General features: G+C 43.9%; 1 protein-coding gene across 1 annotated transcript; it reads left to right on the top strand.

Annotated features, from left to right (window-relative positions):
- The first annotated feature begins 7,033 nt into the window (after positions 1-7,033).
- Positions 7,034-8,401, top strand: LOC119420866 (elastin-like). The gene is made up of 7 exons (XM_037688288.1): positions 7,034-7,142; positions 7,262-7,399; positions 7,778-7,819; positions 7,940-7,987; positions 8,103-8,165; positions 8,239-8,286; positions 8,388-8,401. Exons 1-7 carry the CDS (start codon positions 7,034-7,036, stop codon positions 8,399-8,401), a joined length of 462 nt encoding a protein of 153 aa, XP_037544216.1.
- The last annotated feature ends 2,128 nt before the right edge of the window (positions 8,402-10,529 follow it).

Below are 10,529 nucleotides of genomic sequence, written 5' to 3'. Positions count from 1 at the left end.
GGGGGGGGGGGTTCAGGGACCCCTTACAGGGAAAAAAAGTTCCAGGGGCCCTCTCATATCCCTCATGTTTATTAAATAATTCTCTTCAATTTGTCTCTTTAATGCAATGGAAATATTTGTGTAACATAAATACTTAACATATGTTCTTTAATAGTGTTAATACAACTTTTATACTTTTCAACATATGGTATTTTTCATTCAAGACGCACTTAATTAACAAAATTTAATTTCAACTTCCAAAAATTACAGTTTTGAGAAAATTCACAGCATCAAAAACTACTTTAAAACTTTACCTATTCACATAATGAACATAATAAACGCATTGCCACTTCTTCAATTACAGAAAACTCTTTACATAAACCTAAACAGAATCATAACAGCAGCAGTCATACCAAGTAACAGGGCTTCATTAGAAAACTAATCGATGTGGGAACACAAACAGCTTTACAGTCTGGGGTGCCAGGTTCTCATTGTACGAGGAAACTAATATCGTGGTCACCTGTGATCCTGTGTCCAACAAACTTAACTCCATCCACAGCAACATTAACTGTGCACTTTTCGCCAACTAACCCTCTTGGAGTTTTGGCCCACTGTGGGGAAAGGGGTTGTATGACGAGGCATTCAGAGAAGCTTTATGTGAGGTACTTTCAGCAATAACAGTTCCAGTCTGTCCCTCAACTGGAACCGTTTTTACTTTTGCTCTTCTCAGACCCTTTGCGTTGCTTTAAGTTATTTCCTCTTGGACTCAACTAGATCAGGATTAGGCTCATTGGGGCATGTGGTGGTAATAAGGCCGTCCTCACCACAGGTAAAGCAGTACCAGGGGCGTAGTCTTCCACCACTCTTGCTTAGTTTTTCATCTACTGGTGTGTAGCTAGCTTCAAATGTTTATTTTTGTTTACTTTTCTTTGACTGTGGTGCTTTTGTCTGAAACTTTTCTGGCATTAGCTTACCTATGGAAGCTTTGAGGGATGTAAGCTGACTCTGAAGTTCAGCGATCTGCTTCTGAAGTTGCTTTCTAGTCACCGTGTCTGTTGCGTCATCAGTGCTAGCTGTCATGTCAATATCTGAGTACACATTGAAGGGATTGGACTGCACCTTTAATTTTGTGAGTCCCAAAATGCTGCTTCATGCATATTTTGCAGCCCGTTCAGCCTCCTCTGTTCTCAGCCACAGTAGCAGTTTAGAGAATGTGGGAGGGTGAGATCTCTTTTGTTCCAACTGAAGGCTTCTGATCAAATCTTGATCCCAGCATCCTCTGCAAAACTGTTTCAGTAGTTAACGGTTACAATCAAAAGCAGGGACACCACCACCTTTTACAAGTTCCCACAATGTGGTCTGTAGGTGGAGCAAATAAGCAGAGTGTCTTTCACCTGCATTCTGATAGGTGCTGATGAACTCCACAAATAGGTCATCAATATCATCCACTGTACCATAGGCTGAGTCAGGGAGGGTCAAGAACTCCTCTGACTTGGAGAGAGGACCCAGATGTTTGACACTGTTGGCAGCGAGAGGCAAGCGACTCTCTGTGATCTTTCTGACAACTTGCCCTTCTGGAACAGAATGATGTGGAAGATAAAACTCCACACTACTCTGCCAACTGTCATATTCAACCTCCATACTGGGACAGGGACTTCTACCCGAGAAAGGTCTAAACTTGGAGAGGATAGAGTAAGTTTGAGTTGTCATTACGTTTCACAGTGTGTTCAACTATTACCCTCTGTACTTCAGGTATATTGATCTGCTCTGCTGACAAGAGTGGGGCTGACTTCTCAGCTGCAGCAGGTAAAGCTACATGGTCTGGTTTGGGTGTGGCCTGACTACTATGAGGTGGCTGTGTTTGCCTGGTATCACTGGAGTCACTGAACCTGGATCAAGGGAAACCTTTTCAGAAGTAACTACATCCTCAACTTCAGCCATTTTTTAAATCCGGCTTAGTTGTTTTAAAAAAAAGCTTCTCATAGTTTGTACCACTCTGCTTTGCGACCCCCTTCAACTCACCTATGTAGGACTGGGTAAGGTCAGAAATGATCTTAGAGGTGTAGAAAGTTGACAAAAGTTGGAGTTTGTGGGTGATTTTAGGGTCAGAGGTACTTTTTTGGCATGGCAAGTCTACCTGGAGTACCTCTATAGCTGTACCAAACTGAAACTCGACCATGGTTGTGTTGTTAAAGTCAGGGTCAGAAATATCGATGGATACCACTCTTGAAATGGAACTGTATTCCTGAAAGAACTCCAATAAATCCTCATCTACCTCTGTGCCTGTTAATCCATTAACCAAAATTGAATTTGGCACTTGATGCTCTGTGCCTTTATGACATCCATACTGTAATCTTATTGTAACAAATCTGTCAAGATTGTTTCAGAATTTCAGCCACTCCTCCTGGCTGGCTCGCCAAATTTTATGTAGCACTTGTGTTAAATATTGTAATTGGTAAATGCTAATAAGACCTAGGTTCTGAGGAGAAAATAAAGAATATAGTTAGTAGTAAGCCGACAGCTTTATTGCCATAACACAGAACAACATATATACATTTTGTTTCACTGCTGCAGTGACAAAAAAATAACACAAATCCCCAAATAAAATAGAGCTCTTCTTGTAAAAAACAAACAAAAAAACAAAACTATAACACCAAAAGGATGAAATTTAAAATAAAAATACCAAGGGAATAAATTGGTTCCAAACCCTTGTTTCTTAGTTAAGTTTTTCCTTTCTCCCTCTTTTTTCTTATTGTGCTTCTGACATTCGTGTCTCTTAAGTACACTACCTGGGTAGGTATGAGTGATTGTATAATTCCTTAGCTGGAAAAATCCTGAAAGTCCCAAGAAGAGTTCACAGTAGATCCCTGCAGCAGCTGGCCAGTCTAGTAGCAGAAATCTTCATTGTTGTCCATGAGTCTGACTTGCCATCACAAAACTTCAGTCAACTGATGGGTCTCCAGAAAAAAAAAAGTCTACACATGACAGCAGAAACAAAACAAAAAAAATAAAAACTTGATTACCATCTACACATATCAAATCATCACGAATGAAATATGTTCAGTCACTGCAGAGTTTACATTTTTTAACCTACAAGAAGAGATAACCTCTCCATGTAATTATTTCAACTGTTTTAGACATGAATGTTATCAAATCGTCACTCATTAGAAAATTAGAACATGCAGATCATCCCGTAAAATCTTTTTTAAATCATGTATTCATTTTGAAAAATTTAAATATGAAACAATTAACTCATGAACACATTTTAACTAAACATTAATTCAGCATGAAAAATGTCCAAAATACTCCGACTGGTTTTAACTAACATTTTACTGTGCTAATGCTAATATAGCCAACTTGCTAACCAACTGCCCTACTAGCTGACAGCCTTGCTAGCTGTTAGCTTCACTCATCATTGATGTGTTCTTTGTTTGAAACAGGTCTCTCTTGTAAATGAGTCCTCGTGACTCAATGAGACTAACCTGTATAAATAAAGGTTAAAGAATGAATGAACATCACTCACCATCATCAGAGTTTCCACAGTAAACAAAGTAAACTTTACAAGTAAAGTTATCCAGCTCCGTTAATGTTCGCGGTTTACTCGGTAATATCACACAAACAGCACTTCTTTCCACACACTTTAACCTCTTTGTTTCTTTATAATTTCATCCGTGCTCCGTCTCTTACGGAGCCCCGGAGGGGACGTGGGTTTTTTTTTCTTTTGCGTTCCCACGCAAAAGTTTTGCATTCCCTCGCAATACTGTACTGAATGTAGTGTTACTTCACAGACAACAGCAACAATGGAACAGACACCCATATTTGAGGTTCATGCAGGAGTTTGTGACTTGGCGCTATATAAATAAACTGAATTGAATTGAATTTTGAAATCAGACTTAAATATAAAGATATCCAGTGTGTGCTACAGTGGTAAAATTAGTTTGACGTTGGATATTTCACGTTCATGCTACGAGTTCCTCGTTCGAGCCAACACAGGCAATCTGATTTCCTTCAGCTGTTCTGTCCATCACTCCGAGGAGCAATGGTTTGCTTAGGGACCGTCAGCAAATTACTGTATTTTCAGAGTATTTGTCAAAGCAGCATCATGTTATAACAAAAGCTTTCTCAGTATATTTCTGCATGGTAATAAATCATGAATTCAATGGTCCTCAACCGGAAAAGGATGGATTGCTCTCTTCAGGTCGAGGGTAAGGTTCTGCCTCAAGTGGAGGAGTTCAAGTATCTCGGGATTTTGTTCATAAGTGAGGGAAGAATGGAACGTGAGCTTGACAAATGGATTGGTGCAGCATCTGCAGTATTGCAGACTCTGTACCGGTCCATTGTGGTGAAGAGAGAGCTGAGCTGTAAGTCAAAGCTCTCTGTTTACTGGCCGGTCTACATTCCTACCCTCACCTATGGTCATGAGCTCTGGGTAGTGACTGAAAGAATGAGATCGAGGATACAGGCGGTTGAAATGAATTTCCTCCGCAGGGTAGCTGGACTCTCCCTTAGAGATAGGGTGAGAAAAAAGACCTGTTTTTTCCTGTGTGGCATTTGCAGTGGGGGTGCTGTGTGTGTGGGGGGGTGCATGGGTGGCGTGCTGGGGCGTCTCCGGGCCTATGGTGCGGAGCTCTTGATGTGAGAGCCGGCACTCCTCGGCTGCGGCTCCCTGCTGCTCTGCCCCTTGGGCTGGGGCCGGCCTGTGGTCGCTGTCAGGTAGATGGTGCATGCGGTCGGCCCGACAGAGATTCTGTCGGGCTATCTGTGTGTGCCTGTTGGTTGCTCGGGTTGGGTTTTTGGTGGTCCCCCCTCTCTGGGATCAATTTGGGCCCCACGTTTGGTGTGGGGTCCACTCCCCCCGGTCGTGCCCCCCTTTGGTGGGGGACTCCCTTGCCGCCGGTGCATTGGTGGCTCTCGGTGTCTGGGCTGGGTGGTGGGGTGCACGTCGGTCCGCCCTGGTTGCTGCCTGGCGGGGCCTGGGTGCCCTGGCTCTGTCGGGGCTCTGCTAGGGGGTGGTATGGCCTCGGGGCTTGGGGCTCGGTGTCCATGGCCGGATCTACTTGGGGGGGGCATGGGTCGCTGGCCGGGCCTGTGGGCTCGTCGTTGCAGCTTCCTGGAGGCTCTGCATTGTGGTGGCTGGGGTCACCCGGTTCTTTCCTCTGCTCCTCTCTGGGGGGGTGCGGTTCTCCCTGTTGGGAGACTCTTGGGGCTCCGGGCCTGTGGGCCGCTGTGTGTCTGTGGCTCCGGTCCTCCCTATGTTGCCATTGTGTCCTGGGGGGGCGGGTCTGTGGGCCCCCGCGTCCACTATTGGGCATTCTTTTGGAGAAATCTGGTGGTGGTGGGCGTGCTTGCGCGGGTGTTTGGATTCAGGTGCTTTGACAGATGCACGCTAGGTTGGGTAGTGGCGGAAGCTAGATGATTCATTGTGCGATGTCGAATGTTTCATGGTGATATTGTGGGTGGCATTGTGCTGTGCATGTTGTTTTGTCATGGTGGTCTCTCGTCTTATCTTCTTCTTTTTTATTATTTATTTATTCTTCTTTCTTCTCTTTCTTAAAAAAAAAAAAAAAAAAAAAAAAAATTGAGCGATGATGATAAGTTCATTGAAACACTTCACAATGTTTCTACACTTAAACTGAGCTCACAAAAAAAAAAAAAAAAAAAAAAAAAAAAAAAAAAAAAAAAAAAAAAAGAGATAGGGTGAGAAGTTCAGTTATCTGGGAGAGACTCGGAGTAGAACTGCTACTCCTTCACGTCGAGAGGAGCCAGTTGAGGTGGTTCGGGCAACTGGTAAGGATGCCCCCTGGGCGCCTCCCTAGGGAGGTGCTTCGGGCATGTCCAACTGGGAGGAGACCCAGGACACGCTGGAGAGACTATGTCTCTCGGTTGGCCTCGGAACGCCTTGGAATCATCCCAGAAGAGCTGGAAGAGATGGCTGTGGAAAGAGATGTCTGGGCCTCCCTGCTCAAGCTGCTGCCCCGCGACCCGACTTCGGAATAAGCGGAAGATAATGGATGGATAGTATAACAGTGTTCAGACCAAGCTCATTAGCCCGGTAATTTGTTGACGGTCCCTAAGAGAACCATCTCTCCTCGGAGGAGGGACAGACTGAGAGCAGCTGAAGGAAATCAGACTGCCTGCCTGCGTCGGCTTGAACGAGGAAGCCCTGAATCCACGGTGCATGAACGTGAAATATCCAACGTAAAACTAATTTTACTACTGCAGCACACACTGGATATATACACTTAAATTTAAAGCTGATTTCAAAACAAAACTCCATTAAATCATGTCATCTGGACCAGTTTCTATGAGGGAGGAACGTTTGTTGTCTGTGAGGTAACACTACATGCAGTACAGTATTGTGAGAGAACACAAAAACTTTTGCGAGGGAACGCAAAAGTTAAAAAAAATCCCCCCACGTTCCCTCCGGGCTCCGTAGTCTCTCAGTCACTGCTCACATGGCACGGCTTTCTTTTTCTGTGCTCTTTTTTTTTTTTTTTTTCCAACTTCCCGCACTCCAACACACTCACAAGGAGTGGTTTGGACCTGCGCACTACAGGTGCCGCCGAGGATCAAAAATTACTCTTGCAGTGTTCATCTCACTACGTTTTCATCCATTCCACCTTTATTTATACAGGTTAGTCTCATTGAGTCGCGAGGACTCATTTACAAAAAAGACCTGTTTTAAACAAAGAACACAAACGAGGTTCAGACAACAATAACAGTCATAAAAGCATATAAAATGAATATTAAATTAAATAAATGATATTAAAAATGAAACAAAAACAGTACATTATAGTGTGTGGGTTATTATAATACCTGTATGTGTGGGTTACATAAACAAATATAAGTTATGTTGTTTTCTTAAAGAAGTTGAATACCATGTCTTACTATTAGGTGGCTACGGAGCATATGGAGGTGGTTATGGACCCAAACCCCCCAAAACAGGTACATTTGTTTATTAATCAAATCTACACGCTTTTTATACTGACATTTGGCTGAGATTAACTTTTTCTTATCTTAGGCGGCGTTGGAACATCGCTTGGAGGCACAGGCTATGGCCCTGGTGGTACTTGGTTTAGACCTGGCGGGGCAGGAGTTGGACCTGGTGGAAGTGGGGTTGTGCCTGGGGGAACAAGTTTTGGCCCTGGTGGTACAGGGGTTGGGCCAGGTGGTTCGGGGATTGGTCCAGGGGGTACAGGATTTGGTCCTGGTGGTACTGGGGCTGGTCCTGGCGGTGCTGGAGTTGGACCTGGTGGAACTGGGGTTGTGCCTGGGGGAACAGGTTTTGTTCCTGGTGGAACTGGGATTGGGCCAGGCGGTGCAGGATTTGGTCCCGGGGGAACAGGATTGGGTCCTGGTGGTGCAGGATTTGGACCTGGAGGAGCAGGAGTCAGTCCTGGAGGAGCTGTTCCAGGTGGAGGTGGTAAATATATTTTATAAGAAACTATTGTGTATACAATATATATGTGTTATGTTGTCTTGTTACTGTATGTATGTCTTTAATGCAACACATCAGAACATTTAGTTCTTAAATCATTACATTTCCAAGCAAATGCATTAAAAATAAAACTGCAAACAGTAGGTTGTGTTTGTTAACTGCATTTCTGTTGAACACTGTGAAAGTTTGGATGGAGTCAAGTTTTTTGTTAACTTCTCAAGTAAAAAAAAAAAAATTAAACAAACAAACAAAACCTATACTCAGCTACAAGTTTTCTTTTGAGGTTAGACAGTTTTGTCCATCAAAGTTGTGTTTTAATCTCTGTTTCAGCTCCAGTGCTGCCTCAGACTGGTACAACAGGTGGAGGAAAAAGTGGTGGTAAAGCATCAAAACAAGTTCCAGGTAAACTTCTTAAGATCACAGACAGTTTTAACTTAAAGGTAGTCTAGAATCGCTTCAGTTTATATTTTATGAACATCCATGAACACTGACTTTATTTCTAATGAGCCCTGGGTCACACAGGTATTGGGGTACCTGGACTCTATCAAGGTGGATTTGTACCAGGTCAAGGTAAGATGTAACAATATGACCAACACATAGCATACTGTATAAAAATATATATATATCACAGTAAAAAATGTGATGCGCTCACCGAGTAACTTGTCTTTTAATTTCTTCTGGTCAGGTTTTGGAGGCCGTGGTGTTCTCCCTGGAGTGGCAACAGGATCTGGACTTGGGCCTCAAACTGGTATTTAAACATTTTCTATGTTGAAAAATGGTAACTGGGATTAAAAACAATAAACACTGCATTATTTTTACAGGGACTGGGGTACTCGGTCAAAGTGGAACAGGACCAGGAACAGCAGTCAGTAAGTCTCTCAAAGTTCAAAGCAAGTTTGTCATCAGATATGTCATTTATAACTTTATTTCTGATATTAAACAATTATTCAACAATATGTTTTACTCCAAGATGAGATTCTGTGAATTATCTAAGCACTGAGTAACCTGTACTTCCTGTAATAGATGGTCGTGGACAACAGCTGCCTGGCGTTTTTCGGGGTTATCCTCTCATTTCACCTAAAACAGGTACACATATCAATATTCCTCCAAACACTGCATCTGTTATCAGCTGACTGTGACAAATGTGTGTAAATGTGTTGAATAAACGTGTACTTTATCTTTCAAATTCAGGAGCAGGAAAATCCAAAAAACTTGCCAAAGTAGCAGCTAAATATGGTAAGAGACTAAATAAAATCATTGTGTTGTTTAAAAAATAAAGACTTGCATGATCGATTACCATCATCCAACTGATCAATACTGAGCTTCCATTGTTGTGTTTTTCTTTTCTCTTCAGGTGGGACTGGAAGAGGCACCATTGGTCAAGGAGGCACCTTAGGGGGTGGAGCTGGAACACTTCCTGGAGGGGTAGGGGGAGCTACACCTGGATTAGGAGGGGGTGTTGGTACAGGAGTGGGACCTGGATTTGGTGCAGGAGTGGGATCTGGAGTAGGAGGGGGTGTTGGCACAGGAATGGGACCTGGTGTAGTGGGGGTTGGTTCAGGAGTGGGATCTGGTGTAGGGGGTGGTATTGGTACAGGAGTGAGACCTGGATTTGGTGCAGGAGTGGGACCTGGTGTAGGGGGGGTTGGTACAGGATTGGGACCTGGATTTGGTACAGGAGTGGGACCTGGATTTGGTGCAGGAGTGGGACCTGGCGTAGGGGGTGGTGTTGGTACAGGAGTGGGACCTGGATTTGGTACAGGAGTGAGACCTGGTGTAGGGGGTGTCGGTACAGGAGTGGGACCTGGTGTAGGGGGTGGTATTGGTACAGGAGTGGGACCTGGTCTAGGGGGTGGTATTGGTACAGGAGTGGGACCTGGCATAGGGGGTGGTGTTGGTACAGGAGTGGGACCTGGATTTGGAGGTGGCATTGGAACAGGAGTGGGACCTGGAATAGGTAAATTACTGTTTTTAAAAGCTCTTTTAAGAGAAGACTAGCAGTTCTTCTTATTTTTTTTTTTTTTTTTTTTCATTTTTTTATTGTAACTTGCAGTTCCTGGAGTATTCTTTTGCAAAAATACATTTAACTTTTTATTATATTTTAATACCATGACATTGTTTTATCACATAGGTTATGGTCCCGGCTCAGCCAAAGCACGCAAATATGGTGAGATACAATGTGAAGAACAATGGAATAAAGCTAAGAGTATGTGAGTGTAAATTTATTAACCTAATGAAAATACCTTTAATCTTTCCAGGGATTATAGGCCCTGGAGGAGCTGGAAATGGTCTCAGCACAGGAGTTGGGCCAGCCTCTGGTATTGGGACATTTGGGGCAGGTGGTGGTTTTGGTCCAGGTGGTGCAAACACTGGTTCAGTTGGGAGTCTTGGTACAGGAATGGGACCTGGCTCAGGGATTAATTTCGGCCCGGGTGGTGCTGCAACTGGCACTGGCCCAGGTGGTCTAGTCTATGGTCCAGGCAGTACTGGAACAGGAAGACCAGAAACAGGACCTGGTGGTAATAATTTTTTTTTTTTTTCGAGAAAACTTTAGACATTACAGTTTAATGCAAAACTTACTGTAATTTAACTGTGATGTACAAAATCAGTTATATCTGTGCGCACACAGACATTCGTGTTCTTGTAAATAAAAACCTACTGTTTGTGTTTTTCAGGGTACGACATCAACGCCAAAGCACGTAAATATGGTAAAAACCATCAGATCAGCTACTGCACCTTTATAGTTTATCTGTAATTGAAAAACAATAGAGCTAAAATAAAACATTTTCTGTTCCTTGTAGGAATGTTGAGTGGAGTGCTTGGAGGTCCAGGATTAGGACCAGGTGGAACAGGACAAGGTGGGGCCGGAGCTGGCTATGGTCCAAACGGGGCTGGAACTGGATATGGACCAGGTGGTGCTGGGACTGGCTATGGGCCAGGTGGAGTCAGACCAGGTGATGCTGGAACTGGCTATGGTCCAAGTGGAGCTGGAACTGGCTATGGTCCAGGTGGGGTTGGACCAGGTGGGGTTGGAACAGGCTATGGTCCAAGTGGTGTTGGACCAGGTGGGGCTGGAACTGGCTATGGTCCAAGTGGGGCTGGAACTGGCTAC

Source organism: Nematolebias whitei, chromosome 14 (assembly GCF_014905685.2).
Source record: "Nematolebias whitei isolate Nwh7 chromosome 14, NemWhi1, whole genome shotgun sequence".
Taxonomy (NCBI): Eukaryota; Metazoa; Chordata; class Actinopteri; order Cyprinodontiformes; family Rivulidae; genus Nematolebias; species Nematolebias whitei.
Note: the sequence above shows the minus strand (reverse complement) of the source record. Positions and strands in the feature narration are given on the sequence as shown.